Below are 18,739 nucleotides of genomic sequence, written 5' to 3'. Positions count from 1 at the left end.
AAGCAGCAGCTGGTCTCCTGTGTGCCTTCTTCCATCTGGGTGGAAAGCAAGGCAGGCATTCTGTGCTTCACAAGACCTTGAGAGAAGGTCAGGATACACAGCTTGTCTCCACACACAGGACTGGCTCTGTGGGCATGTGACCTGGGCAGGTGTACAGAGCCCCAGGCTTGCTTTAATATTCTGATGTTGAAGTCTTAAAATTCTTAATTTTTGAACAAGGATCCCTGCATTTTCACTTTGCACTGGGCCCCACAAATTAAGTAGCTGGTCCCGCCCCCTGGATTCCCACACTGCTACTCAGTGGATTAGTTCCAAGAAAGGGAGGCTCACCTCTGCCCAGGAGGGGCAGTACCTGTCACTAGAGAAGGAACAGAGGGGCCTGTCAAGGGGCAACGAGGTGACCAGCGTCTAGGAATGTCTCCCCAGGACTCCTAAAGCATTTCTACCTCTAATAAAAAGATTTCTGACGAGGAACAGTGACTCTGGAACCCAACGCCTCTGGTAACTCAGGATGGTTGGAGGAACCAGATAACAGACTCAGGGGCACCTGGGTGGCTCAGTTGGTTAAGCATCTGCCTTCGGCTCAGGTCATGATCTCAGGGTCCTGGGATCGAGCCCTGCATCAGGCTCCCTGCTCAGTGGGAAGCCTGCTTCTCTCTCTCCCTCTGTTGCTCTCCCTACTTGTGAGCTCTCTCTCTCTGACAAATAAATAAAATCTTAAAAAAAAAAAAAGATAACAGACCCAGATAAAGGTTAAAAGGGGACCTCATCTACTTTCTCACAGGATGGTCTCACAGGCTTCCACAGATCATACAAAATGCACTCCAGGCACAACGTCACGTTTGCTGGGGTCATGTCAGCCTAAGAGCAAAACAAGGACACTTGCTACATAATCCAGGTCTAAGTTTTACTCAGGTAAAAATAATTTTTCCTCACACAAAAAATATTTTTTTTTTTAAACTTCCACAGAAGCAATTTGTGACATGTAATTAAAAAACAAAAACAAACCATTATTTCTACCTCAGGCCCAACATTACAGTGAAGTGGTTACTTTTTAAAACAAATTTAATTCAACTAATGAATCACTGAACACTACATCAAAACCTAATGATATACTTATATGTTGGGTAATTGAACTTAATAAAAAAAAAGTAAATTAATTCACTCCAAGATGAAAATGTACCAGGCTTTTTTCTACCTCAAATATCATAATGAGCTGCCATACCCCCTTAATAAAATGATCAAGTTACTGCAGAAGCCATACTTCCAGTCCTTAATATTTCTGATTTTTCTCATTCCACACTGTTCAGAGTAAACTTTAAACCCTTAGCAGCCCCTTAGGAAACGAAGATTTTGCAGGGTTTCTGTGGTAGGACTTGACAAGAGCTCTGCAGTTTGGCGATCCTATGAAGGGCACTGGAGTAGCTCTTCAAATTCTGTGTTGCTCTCAGCACTCTCCAATTTTCCCAGTAGCCCAAATTACAGATCTTACACTCAGTCTGGATTTTCCGCATCACATCTTCCGCCCTCGTCTTCTGCCATGCTACTCTGGACCAGACCGAGACTGCCAAGGGCGTTGCCTGATGGGCTACACCGCCCTCCTTCTGCCTCAGAGGCAGACTGACTCCAAAACAGTCTTATTCCATTGCTGCTTCATCAACAGCTGAACTTCTCCCTCCACGTAGCTCTCTTTATGAACTTATATCTACTCCCCGTCCAAATTTCTCCAAATTCATTTCCCACTATATCCTGACATTAACCACATTCCCCTTGGTACTGCCATTTGTGTTCACTCTTGCTTTTGCCTGCTGCCGCGTGTGGTTGGTGTGAACAGTCTCTCTAAATCAGTCTCCCCAGTGGAAGCCCATTTGACATTCTATTTCTTCATGAATGCTTCCCAATTCCTCTGGTTCCTACTTCTTCATGAATGCTTCCCAATTCCTCTGGTTCCTACTTCTGTCTTTAACTGAAGAGCAGTATCTATGAGTCCTTTGTCACTGTCTGATTAGGGCATGTGTTTTCAATTTCCTCGCCCAATGGAGTATAAGAGCCTCAAGAGTAGGGACTTCACCTCATCTGCGTTCTGAATGAGCTGGCAGTCACAGGCTCTCGGGAATGCTGAGCACTTCGGAGCACCACAGCTCTGCTTCAGTATGCCAGAGTAAGTACAGCCTGGTAGACTGGATGTCAGCTTAACAAGGAAATTTTATGTCTTTTTTTATTATAGATATAATTTACAGATAATCTATGTATCTATATCTTATATGTCTCATTTCCCTATATCAAGGCCTAACCTGCTTTAAACGTAGTTTGAGGAAGCCATTAACCAGGAACCATTATACAATGTGACACAGCATCTTGTGGGTCACTAAATTAGCCTAAATATATCAGCACGAAAACTGCAAACACAACTGCGTGAAAAATCAAATCATTAATGGAGATTAGGCACCCCTTCAAAGCAATTTTTATTTCCATGAGTAAAGAAGACAATTTTTATTTTATTTTATTATTTCTTTAGTGGTTCTTTTTTTTAAAGATTTTATTTTATTTGACAGAGAGAGACACAGTGAGAGAGGGAACACAAGCTGGGGGAGTGGGAGAGGGAGAAGCAGGCTCCCCGCTGAGCAGTGAGCCCGATGTGGAGCTCAATCCCAGGACCCTGGGATCATGACCTGAGCCGAAGGCAGATGCTTAACAACTGAGACACCCAGGCGCCCCGAGAATTTTGATTTTAGGAAGAAATACTATTGATTTTTTTCCTGGTAAATAAACATTTGTTGTTTATTAAAAAATAAAATGGGATGGACTTAACCACATAGGTTTTAGAATTTAGAAAAAAATGACATATTCCACTTAATATTTTGGACATGGGATTTTTGAATATAAATTAATCAACTTCAGTGCAATACTCTGTTACTTTTATTTTTTATATATTTTTAAGTGGTTTTTTTTTTTTAAATTCCAGTTAGTTAACACACAGTGCAATTTTAGTTTCAGTAGAATTTATGTTTCATCACTTACATATAACACACAGTGGTCATCACAACCACTGCCCTCCTTAATACCCATCACCTATTTAGCCCATCCCCCACCCACCTCCCTCCATCAACCCTGTTTGTTCTCTGTTGTTAACAGTCTGTGCTATGGTTTCCCAGTTTTTTTCCCCTATGTTCACCTGTTTTGTTTCTTAAATTTCACATATGAGTGAAATCATGGGGGAGGGGGGTGCCTGGGTGGCTCAGGTGGTTAAGCGTCTGCCTTTGGCTTGGATCATGATCTCAGAGTCCTGGGATTGAGCCCCACATTGGGGTACTTGCTCAGTGGGAAGTCTGCTTCTCCCTCACCCTCTGCTCCTCCTCACCCTGCTCATTCTCTCTCTCTCTCAAATAAATAAAATCTTAAAAAAAAATCATACAGTATTTGTCTTTCTTGACTTATTTCACTTAGCATAATACACTCTAACTCCATCCACATTGTTGCAAATGGCATGATCTCATTCTTTTTGATGGCTGAGTAATATTCCATATATATATATACACACATACATATACATACACAAACCACATCTTCTTTATCCATTCATCAGTTGATGGACATTTGGGCTCTTTCCATAATTTGGCTATTCTTGATAATGCTGCTATAAACATCAGGGTGTATATGTCCCTTCAAATTAGCATTTTTTTATCCTTTGGCTAAATACCTAGTAGTGTAATTGCTGGGTCATAGGGTAGTTCTATTTTTAACTTTTTGAGGAATCTCCATACTGTTTTCCAGAGTGGCACAACACTTGATTTTTAAAATAAAGTAGGGATAGTTCTTCAATAAATTACTTTGAACAATATAATTCTGATAACACATCTTATTAGCCAAAGCACAGGAGCATTTATATTTTTTAAAGCTATTAAAATTTTTGTTTACTTTTTTTAAAGATTTATTTATTTGACACAGAGAGACACAGCGAGAGAGGGAACACAGCAGGGGGAGCGGGAGAGGGAGAAGCAGGCTTCCTGCAGAGCAGGGAGCCCGATGCGGGGCTCGATCCCAGCACCCTGGGATCATGATCTGAGCCGAAGGCAGACACTTAATGACTGAGCCACCCAGGCGCCCCCCCCCAAAGAGTATTCTTTAGGACATCACTCTCATCTACCTAAAACATCACCCTGAAAGTTTACGTTATTAGTAGCCCCTCACACTATATGCAGAACACACAGTAAACAAGTCTCAGCATCAGAATATAAATTTGCCCAAGGAAAATTTACTGATATGCTATGTTTTACAGCATTTACAGATGGATGGGTAATATACAGGAGATAATACACAGGAGGTAAGCTTCACTGCTATAATAGCTTAAATCGTCTTTTATAAAAACTAAAACAGGAGAGACCCATTCGCTAGGAAACTAGTTACGGAATGTAACAGCAGCAAATTATATAAAGATAAGGAGAATAGTAAAATTGGGGGCTTAGTAAGAGTAAAGACATGAACTATACAAAAGCAAAAAAGGGAACACTATCATACCCAACATTCCAATTTTACTGCCAACAGGGATAGGATACATACTTCCTGAGGACATAATGTTGGGCTCACACAAAAAACAGAGTGGCAAAACCAAAAGTATAGTACTTTTTAAGTTAGCGAATTGAATTTTAAGTTGGTAAAGAACAAGTCTTGTGCCCTGTCATGCTTTCTATAGAGGCCCAGGAGAATATCCATCACATGATACTAAAAGTACTTCTTTAGAATTTACCAAGTGTAGTATTTTTCAAAGTTACTCAAAATTTTAGTTTTTTTAAGAAGAAAAAAAAATGCAATTAAATTGCCTAAAGAATTTTTATTTTTGACTTTTAGTCAAGAACCACTGAACCAGATAGTCATTGAACCTCTGGATACCCTCAATATTCACAAACCCCTTAAGAACAAAGTTCTCTCTCTTCTGGGTACCTGACTGGCTCAGTCAGTAAAGCATGTGACTCTTGATCTTGGGGTTGTAAATTCAAGCCCCACGTTGAGTGTAGAAATTACTTAAAAATAAAATCTTAAAAAAAAAAAGTTATCTGTGCTGCAGGGTCATACAACTCAACACAGCAACTCTGTTCAGAACAAATGTGTTTCCCTAAAAGCAGCCATCTGTAGGTCAAGAATAGGAAGACTAATGGCCTATTATGGTGCTCTTATGTTGGACAATAACCAATCAACTCAGATATATCCTAGACCCTAGATTCTAGGGGTTTAATGGCAAACATATAACAGAGACAAAAACAGAATTGCGCAGAATCCAGGAGTGATGTGCAATGACCAGAAATCACATGAAAGACTATAGAGCATTAGAAGCCACCTGAGAACAGTAGACCTAGAGCAGTCAGTGGGATACAGAATTGCTGTTATATTTTTGTTTGCCACAAAGTCTAATTATGAACCTGACAAGGGTGCCTATTATCCTTACTCTCCTATGTATCCTTAAAATGTCAAAAGACAAAAGATCTAACTTACAAAAGGTTCCATTGACCAAATCTAGGACATCTTGAGTTACAAAATAAATGACAGTAAGGAACATAACCTGTAGATGAAAATAAATGAAATTTTCATCATTTGAAGGTGAAGAGAAGTGTGGGGGAAAGTCTAGGAAGCTATTCAGAGGTAAGTCTAAAGACTAAAGTAAATAATCATGCTCCATAACAGATTCTGGAAAACAATTAAAAATAATTATACAGTAATAGATCTGATCTTCCTTTGAATCTTGAAAACCAGCTCTGAGAGTAACAGAAAAATGTCTGGAGCAAAGCCAGCCTACACAGCATATGTACACTATCATATCCAAGATGTCTAACTGACACCAAAGGACAAAAGTTCTTTGGATATGCTCTGTAACATTCCTTGCAGAGATACCGCCATATGCCTACCTCAGGGTGATCACAAGAATTAAATGGCATGTGTAAATACTCTGCTACAATATTTGGCACTAAAGGTTGGTATCTTTCCCATCATTAAAAATCTTTAATGACAGTCCTCACTTCATAAGTGTGAACTTTGCGTCATTCAATATTAGAGTGTGACTGTGTGTCATAGGAAATGAATGTATTTAAATCCAATTTCAATTTTCATTTTCTGACTCCAATGCATATAATCAGCCCCTCAGGGCACAATCACACTGACCACAACCCTCTTAAATTCTACAAGCTGAAGAAGTGATTAAGACATTGACTGGTGTGGCCTAGGCAGGAATCCCCTGGCAGTGAAAATCTATTTTTAAAACTTCTAGAAAAGATTTAAACTTTTATCTACACATAAAAATCTGGGCTACTGTGTTAAGTGAAAATGTTAAAATCGGGATTAAGTTGCCTAATGAGACTTTCAGGAGTTTCCATTTACACAACTTTTGCTTTTTATAAAAACTGTCTTTTTAATTTCCATTTCACAATGGCATGTGTCAACCATATTTTACCACTAAAAATATATAGCATAAGTGATACTACAGACTAGGTGTTTAATAAACTTAATCCTTCAGAAACACAATCATGTTACCGAATGTCAGTTTCAATAAGTACCCATTCACAGATATTTAAATACCTTCCATAACTCATATTTTAAATGGCATTTTAATGACTTTGCATGTGGGCAAACAAAGAACAATATTTTCAAATATAATCAAATGTCTTCATGCTCACATTTAGAGAAGCTTGCCATAAACCATTACAAAACAAAGAAAATTTTAAATAAAACTTGTATTATTTCAAGTCTTAGGAAGAGCCTGAAATACGTAAGGAAAAGCAGAATGCTCTTTCTGGATAAGCACTGCTTCATTGCAACAGTCCTCAGGCTGAGAAAATTAAACTTCTGTGGAGGCGAACCTCTAATGACTACAGAGCTTTCCAACACTTTGTGCTATGAGTCTGGCAGCTGCATCACACTACAATTAAAATATTCTAAAAATACATAAAGAGAATATTCATGAAAGCTAGTCTTTCTGTTTGAAGTGTTCTTCCTTACTTAAAAAAAAAATTGCTAGAGGTTAATTTTTAAATCCAGAAAATTGCACAGGGTTACTGAAAAACCAAATACAGACTCTAGCACTATTTTTCTCCATGAAGCCATTTTTAGTTTAGATTTAAGAATATGGAGGACCATGGTCAAGCTTAACTTTTGCTCTCCAGAAAAATCAACGACTATAAGACTGAACATAAAAACTCCCCTCAACTAAGGGAACAGCATAAGATGGGCCAAAGTGGAGTTTCATAAACTGCTCTGTGGTCTGTGATCACATATAAAATTCTGAGTCAGGCTTCATTTGGAAGAGAACCACCAAAGATTCCAACTGGCTCTCCAAAGCTATCATGAACCCTCAAAGATTTCTCATCTATAAAATTAACGGGCTGGACTAAATAATTTCCTAAATCAGCTACACATTCTAAAATATTGTACTGACTTTGCGCCTGTCCTTGTTTTTACCAAAAGACATGATGACATCAATGACCCTTTCATGAAATCTAATCAACTTGTAAATATTGGTAGAGACTGTGATTAGCATTCATGATAGATTACAAAAACAGCAAAACAAATCCAAAAGTTATCTATGACACACCAAAAATCAAAAATTAACTTTAAAAATCACTGATGATTTCAAGTAATCACCTTCACTCAATTTTGAGTCAACATATCACAAAGCAAAAAGGTAGGAGAATGCACTAAATACCAGAAATATACCTATGGGATTTTTGGCATCTAGACAAAGGTTATAAAGCAAACATTGAATGAAGTGATCTTTCAGTTCAAGATTAAGGCAACATAGTACCAAAATGTGGGTTAGTAGCTTAAAAAGAAAAATTTCCCCCTACTGAGCTTAACATTTTCAAGACCAGTTGATCACCACTTGCCTCTGGTATAAAACTTATACACAGGCCAACTGGCTTTTCTCGTTAAACTACTTTCTAGTACAGAAAGTAGCAAAGGTGGAGGTGGTAGGTGGGTTTCAATTTATACAACAGGAATTTCACAAAATGTTCATTTTTCCATGCAACAAATTAAGTATGTGCATTGGGCCTGGCTATCATGTCTGGTCTTTTTATAAGTCTCTCCCAGCTACAGAAATACTGGGGCACATGCTGGTGGCATTGCTAACTAGGACAACTTTTTGTCTACAGCTTTGATAGTATCTCTCAAACCCCAAACTACTTGAGTATCTTCCAGTAACCTACCTCTAGGAATCTATGCCAAGGAAAGGAAATGATCCAAAACATGTTAAATCTATAAACAGCAAGATGATCAGAGGATAAAAGACTGAGAAACTGGAAATAACCCAAATGCCCAGCAATAGGTTAAATAAATTATAGTATGTCTAGCCACTTGAACATGATTCAGTCCTTTATGTATGAAACAGGAAAGATTATGTAACACAGAAGAGTATGATTAATAAATGAAAAAAGCAGGATAGATGATTACACATAAAAACCATGTTATGTAAAAACTATGTGTACATGTGTATTTAAACTGCATTAACAAAACTTGTATTAGTAGTTACCTTTAGGAAATAGGGTGAGGATATAGGACCTGCTCCAGAAAGGGAGTTATCACCACGAATAACTATAGTATAGTATGAACTAGGTATGGTAGATGGGAAGAAAGTAGCAATGCCTTGTCCACAGTCCTCTACCATTGTTTCTGGATGCCCCCCCGCCCCCCCCCCCCCCCCCCCCCCCGCAAACATTTGTTTACCAAGTATTTAACTCTTTCCTTTCTTCCTGTGAATTCCCTTACTTCCCTTTGACTCCTATTTCCTTCTTAGTCCAGAATGACATGTATACCTCATGTTGCCTGTCTTTGGAATCTCACATTTTTTTCTCCCTTTTTTAAACTGAGGTATAAGTTACATACAGTAAAGTACACAAATATTAAGCAAACAACTTGGTAAATATTTCCAATTTTTGTATTCCTTGATAACTACCACTCAGATCAAGCTATAGAGCATTTTTTAAAATTTAATTTTATTATGTTAGTTACCATACAGTACATCATTAGTTTTTGATGTAGTGTTCCATGATTCAGTGTTTTCCTATAACACCCAGGGCTCCATGTAGTACATGCCCTCCTTAATACCTATCACCAGGCTAACCCATCCTCCACCCTCCTCCCCTTTAAAACCCTCAGTTGGTTTCTCAGAGTCGCTATAGAGCATTTCTAACACCCCAGCAGGCTCACTTACCCATCCCACTAGCAATGACATCCTGAAAAATAACTACGATTCTCACCTCTATCACCACAGATCAGTGGAAGCTTTTTTCGGGTGGGGGGCAAGGGGGAAGGTAATTTTTTTTTTTTATTGAAGTGTAATTAACATACAGTGTTACATTAGTTTCAGGTGTACAGTATAGTGATTCAAAAATTCTATACATTATTTAGTGCTCATCAAGACAAATGTATTCTTGATCCCCTTTATCTATTGCATAATTCCCCCCAACCACTTCTCCTCTGGCAATCATCAGGTTTATTCTCTATATTTAAGAGTCTGTTTTTTTTTTTTTTCTTTGTTTTGTTTCTTAAATTCCACATATGAGTAAAATCATATGGTATTTGTGTTTCCTGACTTGTTTCACTTAGCATTATATCCTCTAGGTCCATCCTGGAATCTCATGTTTAGGTGGATTCCCTGTAAGTACAAAATTAAACATGATTTTCTCCTGTTAATTTGTCTCATGTCAATTTGATTCTTAGGCCAGCCAGAAGAATATTAAAGGACAGAGAAAATTTTTTCCTCCCCAACATATGGATTTTCCAATAGAAATGTACTGATTTCACTTGGGTAATTTTGTCTTAAAAGAAAAAAAAAAGTATATAAAAATATGGATAGGGATACTTAATTATATTAAAAATAGTGTTAAAATGGAAGGATTGTGCATTTATATTTCCTATATTTTCTACACTTTCAGCATATTCTTTAATTAAAAAATTAAATCTACAAATAACTGTAGAAGTCATCTTTTTGTCAAGCATAATTACTCTTTAGCCTGTTTTTTCATTTTACAGATTCTACTTAAAGAATAATTTTGCCACACAATGTATAATTACACAGATAGTAGATAAACCCCAGGTAAAAATGCATCACTCTAAAACAAAAACAAAACAAAACAAAAAATCTGAAGTAACCTGATTAGCTTATTAGCTGTTTTATCCCTCATCTTTTTCACTAAAGCCTTTCAGAGCCTGACCAGAGAATGCTTACAGCACAACTGCGAAGTGTGTGTTGGGGCAGGGGGAGGGAGGGGCTGGAACACACTTTCTGGGTGCGGACTCCAGCTCTACTGTGTGTGATTCTGAATAGGTTACTTTATTTCTGTTTTAATTTCTCCAATGTAAAATGGGAATTATAATACCTAACTCTCAAGATTGTTGTGAGGATTCGCAGAGAAGACTAATATAAAGCACTAATGCCTGATGTAGTAAGCTATTAGCTTTTATCTATTAGCTAATTAAGCTGTTAGGTATTATTCTAAGCATCGTAAAATACGTATGTAACAAAATGTATGTTTAATAATTATTATAATCACTGTAAAATACATTTATAACAAAAATGAAATGAATTTAAATTATACAATTTTATGATCCAAACATTACTCTAGCTTAGACATCAAAGGATAAATAAGGAAACAAAAGAGTTTGTAGTGATGTCATTTTTATCTCAGCTACACTTTACATTGCATAATTCATTATAAGCTAAAATTGTTTTTCTTAAACATCTCTCCTTCTAATTTGCAACTGCAGTAACTACTAACAGAATTTTGGTGTTTCCTCCAGCTTCCCATTAAAAAGGAGAAAATATTATTTAAGTTCAAGGGAAACTGCTTATACAATGGCCACCAGAATGGCAAAACAGAAACTTTACTTTGACAAAAAAAAGAGGGATATCTAAATGTTTCCTTCTTTCTTCCTTTCTAGACCACTCTTTGAAAAGAGGGCTTCATTATATCAAAACCTAAGATCAAGCCCCCCCCACCTTAAAATCTGCTTAGATCGGAAGATAGCAGGAGGGGAAGAATGAAGGGGAGTAAGTCGGAGGGGGAGACGAACCATGAGAGACGATGGACTCTGAAAAACAAACTGAGGGTTCTAGAGGGGAGGGGGGTGGGGGGATGGGTTAGCCTGGTGATGGGTATTAAAGAGGGCACATTCTGCGTAGAGCACTGGGTGTTATGCACAAACAATGAATCATAGAACACTACATCAAAAACTAATGATGTAATGTATGGTGATTAACATAATAAAAAAATTAAAAAAAATCTGCTTAGATCAGAAATCAAAGAACAAATGAATGTTTTCTCCCTTTCTATACCTGGACTTCCTGAAGTACTGAAAAATCCCACTAGTTACTCTCACTCTATTGATTCCTGATTGGGATACATTTTCCATTGCTTGAAACAGATCAGGGCTACTCATACTTTAGAGGTATAAATGTATATAATAAGACAAAACACAGTCATCTGGATCTCGATTATCTACAAAAACAAAATGCATGCATTGGGAGCAGTGTGAGAATTGAAACCAAACTCTGCCCTCATCCACTTCAAGGAAAAATTATATTAGGATTAAATTAAACATAAAAAATATTTAAAAATAGATATCAACTATTTGATTTTTATGCAGCAATTTTTGAGAAGAGATTACTTTAAATAAGAATGGTCAGGTCACTACAAAAAAATGAAACTTCACTAGAAACTGTGATGCCAGAAAAAGTACAAAAATAAATTATTCATATTATGGCACCCATGAAATAATTCAACTTTTGAAAAAGTGAGGATGGAAACCTTCATAAACACTGACTAATAAGATGAAGGCGCTCAAATGATCCCAAAGGAGGATCCCACTGCATGTGGGTATCCTGAGACTGGCAGTGGTCCCAAAATCTGGAAGTATTTTACCCCCAAGCATCAACTGCTAGCAACTTCTGAGTCTGTTTTGCCTCTGCCCATGACAAGAATCAACTTGTTCCAAAATTCAACTAAATATGTTTCTTTTATGTTAAAACTCTGCTGTTTCTGGGAAAGCTAAAAGCTAGAATTTTTTACACATGTGGACAAAAGCTATATTTGGATCTTTTATTCTCTTAACAGAATAAAGACAGTTTTAAAAGAACTCCCCCGCTACAGTTTATTATAAGGAAGTAACTCAAAAAATTTTTAAAAGTAAACCTCCTTCTCCTATTCGATTCCTTTAACTTAAAAATTCAAGATCTTATTTAAAAAAGAAAAGCATTTAATGGAAATTAAAAAAAAAACGAGGAAAAGAGTCATGACTTATCTTTACAGATTTTTTCTAGTCATTTCAACTGTAAGTACAGAAGTACTTTTTAAAAAAAATTGATAATCATAACATCACTTTTAAGTACTAAATACTTAAAATCCCACAAGATTAAATCATGCTTTCTTAGACTTCTCTTTAAATACATGTAAAAACCACTTGGGACATCTTTATTAATCCCCTTGTCCTGCCCGACTGTATGTTAGTATCGTCATACAACAAAGACAAACAGAATGAAATCCAAGACAACAAAGACTATAAACCATGACATGCTGACACACCTGCCTCAATCAGGTAAGAAGTAGACAGACAGGCTAAGAGTTCAGCTGTAAGTCCTGAAATAAAGGTTAGTACGTGGCCTAAATGGTAACAAAGTTAATATTCAAACAAGTATTTCTTTTGGAATCATTCCACTTACTTGACACCACAATTTCTGAATCTTAGCACTACTGACCTTTTGGATCCCAAAGAATTATGCTGTGTCTGTTCTGTGCACCACAGGATGGATAGCAGCATTCCTGGATTCTACCTACTACAGGCCAGTAGAAACTCCATCCCCAGTCACGGCATCAAAAAGACTCCACTGTGTATGGGTGACAGATGGTAACCACTTATTGTGGTGAGTACTGGGTAATGTATAGAACTGTCAAATCACTATGCTGTACACCTGAAACTAATATAACCTTGTATGTCAACCGTACTTCAATAAAAATTAAAAAAAAAAAAAAAAGATTCCAGGAACTGCTAAATGTCCCCTAGCGGTGAAATGGTTCCCAATTGAGAACCGCTGCTCTACACCGAAGAAAACCCAAGAGTTAACATGGATAAAATGCATGAGTTAGTTGTACTAATTAAGTCAGACCTTGTAAATGAAGTCAATACTACTAGGAAGATGTGATCATCCATTTTGATGAAGAGAAGTTCAAGGGGCATTGTTTTAACAGCATAAATGCTACTGGCACATGACAGTTGAATCAGGAAAACTCCCAAGCCCATAAAAGATAACCAGGGCCCCTTAAGACTCTAGCATAGGTGTCAGGATGAGATCAATGACTATTCATGATGAGCTGCCTATAAGTTGTTTAATCTCTATCCTTGTGTTAAAGATCAGAGTAATTCAAGATGAAAACAACATGAGCAGAAAGTAACCAGGAAAAAAAACATAAAAATTAAGACAGCCTAAAATTTCCTGAAAGGACAACTCGTTAAGAGATCTTAGTTCTGTTCTCATTCCTTTCTCTTCACCTAAGCAAAGCTGTTCTTTTCTTGAAAATTTTCGGAGAACAGATTTTACAATCCATAGAAAAATCATTTCATAAAATAAAATCAAAATGAACACTGCCCATTTTAAATGTTCACGTTAATCTTAAACATAAGACAAATTTCTTATGCTATTTCAAAGCAAGAAACAAATGTTCTCATTATAGCACATACCAACCAAAAATCAGACTTCAAGTTTTAAATAGCAAGTCCAGTGTTTTATCAGCGTGCCAAGAAAACTACAGCTTTTAAGGATACCTGGCACTCTGAAAATAAAACATCCAAAGTTGTGTCTATCAAAAGTAAAAGTTATAATTTTTCCAGAGAAATATTTTATTTGAAAAGTTTAAAGATATCTCTTTTCTTTGCACATGGGAAATAATGTAAGTTCTATAAGACATGAATAGTGATGAAAGTGATTCTTGTAACATTTTATTGCCATGTGCTAAAATTTCAAGGATTAACTCATAATGTTTTAATTTTTACAGCTGATTGAAATCAGTCTTTGTTTTCCTTCTCAGTGCTTGATTTTTTGCTTCTAAGCAGACATGAGAAAGTAGTAGAAATCAGAACAGCAAATACTGGATTTCTGATGGCAACTATAATCGTGTTTCCTTCTGAATTAGTTTAAAAAAAAATCTTCCTCTACTTTTCTTTAACACAAAATTGAAAACATACTGCAGTTTTTTTTCTTGCTTTTTCCACTCAACATTTCCCCAGGTCTTTAAACATCCCCCAAACATAATTTTCAATGGCCACTGTTATATTCTATGGCAATATCATTTAGCTGTTTTTTTTCAGCATGAGTACTTTTATATAACTGAAGGAAATTAAGCCACATGTGTTGAAGATGAACTGTTGAGAAAATAGTACATTTTAAAAAGGAGATTCCTATAATCAACTGACCATTCCATTCACATTAAAGCACTCATAATTGGAGTTTTTATGTACAATGAGTTGACATTAAAGTAGGTATCTTGGATATCTGCAGTTAAGGTAGGTTATCTTGGATGACCAATTCAAGGAAGTTCACTTAATCCAACTTAATGAAGCCTATATCCTTCGCGTATGGATGGAAACACTGGCGGCACATATTGAGGTCGTATTTCCGGATCAGACCATGCCGGTTTGAGCAGACGTGGCAAGAACAAGAACCCTGGCCAAATTTCCTTGGATGGCTCCAGTACAGCTGCTGGTGACCCATCTTGCTCTCTCGGATGCAACGAGGCAAAAGGCTCATTTAGCTGTTTTCCACTTAGGGATTTTAAATTGTTTTTAATCTTTTGTTCTTACTGCTGAAATGAAAATTCTTATGCATAATTATGTTTGCATCTCAGATTATTTTGAATAAATTCCTAGAAGTTAGTTTACAAGTTCAAATAGTAAGAACATGTGTATAGGTGTATAAAACAAATTGCTTTCCATAAAGATTATGAAATTTATACTTCCATCATTCTTTGAAAATGTCAATTCACTGCATATCCAAAAATAATAAACATTTTTTTAAACCTGTCCATTTTAAATATCAAAAACACCATCTCACTGATTTAATTTTTTAGAGATTGAACTTTCTTTTTTTCAAAGATTTTATTTATTTATTTGACAGACAGAGAGAGACAGCAAGAGAGGGAACACAAGCGGGGGGTGGGTGGGAGGGGGAGAAGCAGGCTTCCCACTGAGCAGGGAGCCCGATGCGGGGCTCAATCCCAGGACCCTGGGATCATGACCTAAGCCCAAGGCAGACACTTAATGACTGAGCCACCCAGGCATCCCTAGAAATTGAACATTTTTTATACTTAGTATTTACAATTCTATCTTTTCAAATTGTGTCATCTTTTATCCATCTTGGCATTACAATGTTTTTTTATATTAAACTACTATAACTCAATATAAAAGATATAAACCTTGCCTATGACACCTGCAAGTTTTTATTTTTTATGTCGTCCAACCAACATTTCCCCTTGTGATTTTCCACAATTTTTATGCTTAGAAAATCTTTTCTCATTTCAACCTAACTATTGACATATTTTCTTTTAGTTCTTTTGTTTTTTTTTTGACATCTACATTTTTAAAACACCTGGAATTTATTTTTCCAATGGTATAAGGATGATGATTTAATATCTGGTAGCCTAAGAGCCCATTAATCATTATTTCCAAAATTTTTCTCCCTCTTTTTCCATCTTAGCTTTTGAAATCACTTAGTCAGGTATTCCTCCTCCCACCCCCCAAAAATCTCATTTAGATTCTTATTGAAATTGCAATTAAACTATAAATAAAAATCAGGGAGAATATATAGAAGGATGTTGAATACTGGTGCTGTCAGGCGATTATCCCATACCTGACTGTCATAGAAATACTTCCGGTGTTATATTTGTTCAAAACCAACACATAGAATTTTTGTTTCAGATATTTTTTAGAAGTGTATTAGAGAATTCACCCTCCATTTATTACTAAATCTTTAACTGAATGTCAACTTTGTATTTTGTCAAATGCCTTTGTAGCCTTTCCAGGATTCCGTGTGCCATTATGCTTGATACTACAGATCTCATGTATAAACAGGTTTCTTACAGTAAACCATCCTTTAGTTCTTGTCATTAAGTCCTACTCTTAGCAGTGTAGTCTTCTTTAATATGTGGATAATTTGTGGTTGCTTGTGCTTTAGTTAACATTTTTACATATTGATATTTCTAGTCTGGAGTTTTTTCTGAAGATAATTTCTTGGATAATTAGTAAAATTTCAATGATTGCCTACTTCAATTAGATGTTCAACTTCTGCATTTCACTTCCATTTTCCTTGAACAATATTCATTTAGAGATTCCAAATCTGAGTCTCAATTTTTAAAATCTCACCTGCATTTACTGTTTATATGTCATTCAGGTTTCTGAATTTGGCATATTTATGATTTCCATTTTTCTTTTCATAAGGTGTCTTAAGTGTTTGTCTCTATGTTTCTGGTTTTCCTTCCTGTGTCAACCAAGAATTAGTTGTTTGACTTACCAAAACTTTTAGTCTAATTTGTTTTTACTTACTTGCAGAACGAATCTTAAGGTGTTCTGTGTTGTGCTGTGCTATTAACTCAATTTATAAAGTGTCTATTTCCATTCATACATGAACCTATCTTGCCCAGGCTGCTGTGAAGTGTCATGCCTTCTAATCGTCAATTTAATTAATCAGAAAGGTCATTATAACATCACTATGATCTACTGGAATTTTTAGAACCTATTTTTTAAATCTTGTTAATGTTTCAGGAAATAATCAACTAACTAGATCTGGTGTTAGGAAATTAGAAAACTACTTTAATCGTGTTTTTCCAGAAGGCACTGCTCCAGTGTTTCATTCTCAGCACTATTCAAGCTAAACACCTCAGAATAAATTAAGTGTGTTATAGGGAAAAAAACAAAATGGAATGAAGAAACAAATTGAATGCTGGAAACTGTCACGTTTAACACAATGTAAATACAAACAATTTAACTTTATTGAAATTAGGAAAAAATACACCTCAGAAGCTACATGTTTCTCTGTAGAAATGATAATCTGATTGTGGAAAAACTCAATATTCATGCATTCTTGAAATTTGCCCGATTTTTCCTCTTTAGCCCATTAGATTTCCTGGTATGTTATTATCATAATTTGGCTTGCTTTTTCCTGTATAATTCGTGTATATTTTTCAGAAATGCTGATTAATGGGCGCCTGGATGGCACAGTCAAGTGTCTGACTCTTGATTTCAGCTCAGGTCATAATTTCAGAGTCATGACATCCAGCCCCACTTTGACCTCTGCACTGGATGTGGAGCCTGCTTGGGATTCTCTCTCCCTCTCCCTCTGCCCCCACCCCCCCCCCCACACATACACTCTCTTTCTTAAAAAATAAACAAACAAGAAATGCTGATTAATTACCTCGTGTCCTGTGAAATTCATATGGACATTCTTATGAAAGAAAGTACTTTTTTGAAATGCATTCTCCATATTTTATGTAGGTGGGGAGAAAAGGCTTTTCTAAAAATGTTAAATATCTTTAATTTGGTTCCTGTGATTTACCAAACTGATAATGACTCTACTAGTCAATAGGTGTTCTTATTCTTAGAGAACGTCCCATTTAGTGTAGGAAGCCTCTTCAACTTACACTTTTCCCTCAGAAGTCTACATTTCCCTAACATCCAAAAAACGAATAATCCAATTAAAAAATGGGCAGAAGACACAAATAGACATTTTTCCAAAGAAGATGGCCAACAGACACATGAAAAGATGCTCAACATCGATCATCAGGGAAATACAAATCAAAAATACAGAGATATCATCTCACACCTTCAGAATGGTTAAAATAAAAAACACAAGAAACAGCAAGTGTTGGCGAGGATGTGGATTAAAAGGAACCCTCTTGCACTGTTGGTGGGATTGCAAACTGGTGCAGTCACTCTGGAAAACTACATGGAGTTTCTTCAAAAAGTTAAAAATAGAACTACCCTATGATCCAGCAATTGCACTAGGAGGTATTTACCCAAAGAATACAAAAAATGCTAATTCAAAGGGATACACGTACTCGGATGTTTATAGCAGCATTATCAACAATAGCCAGATTAATGAAACAGCCCAAGTGACTGATGAATGGATAAAGAAAACGTGGTATATATATTATCGTGTGTGTGTGTGTGTATGTATATATATATACATACACACACACACAAACACATACACACAAATATTACTCAGCCATAAAAAAAAGAATGAAATCTTGCCATTTGGAACAACATAGTTGGAGTTAGAGAGTATTATGCTAAGCAAAATAGGCCGGTCAGAGAAAGACAAATAAAATAACCATATGATTTCACTCATATGTGGAATTTAAGAAACAAAACGAGCAAAGGGAAATAAGAGAGAGAGAGGGCAAACCAAAAAACAGACTCTTAACTACAGAGAACAAATTGATGGTTACCAGAGGGGAGGTGGGTGGGGAGATAGATTAAAAAGGTGATGGGGATTAAGGAGTGAACTTGTTGTGATGAGCACTGGGTGTTGTATAGAAGTGTTGAATCACTAGACCGTACACCTGAAACTAATATCACACTGTATGTTAGCTAACTGGAATTTAAATACAAACTTAAAAAAAAAAAACAACGAAGTTGTTTACATTTCCCTTTCAGTGACCATAAGATATACAGATTTCTCCACATACACTTTTAAGATGTTTGGGCA

At 36.3% G+C, this 18,739-nt stretch overlaps 2 protein-coding genes across 11 annotated transcripts in view; both read right to left on the bottom strand.

The window, feature by feature from the left end:
• Nucleotides 1–18,739, bottom strand: part of DCLK2 (doublecortin like kinase 2) — a 149,400-nt gene that overhangs the window by 109,299 nt on the left and 21,362 nt on the right. The window lies entirely within an intron of this gene.
• Nucleotides 14,487–14,749, bottom strand: LOC113924943 (40S ribosomal protein S29-like). Its single transcript, XM_035726225.1, has one exon. The coding sequence runs from the start codon at nucleotides 14,747–14,749 to the stop codon at nucleotides 14,579–14,581; it is 171 nt and encodes a 56-aa protein (XP_035582118.1). The 3' UTR covers nucleotides 14,487–14,578.

This window comes from Zalophus californianus, chromosome 2, assembly GCF_009762305.2.
Source record: "Zalophus californianus isolate mZalCal1 chromosome 2, mZalCal1.pri.v2, whole genome shotgun sequence".
In the NCBI taxonomy this organism is placed as follows: Eukaryota; Metazoa; Chordata; class Mammalia; order Carnivora; family Otariidae; genus Zalophus; species Zalophus californianus.
This window is presented reverse-complemented; position numbering and strand designations above follow the sequence as displayed.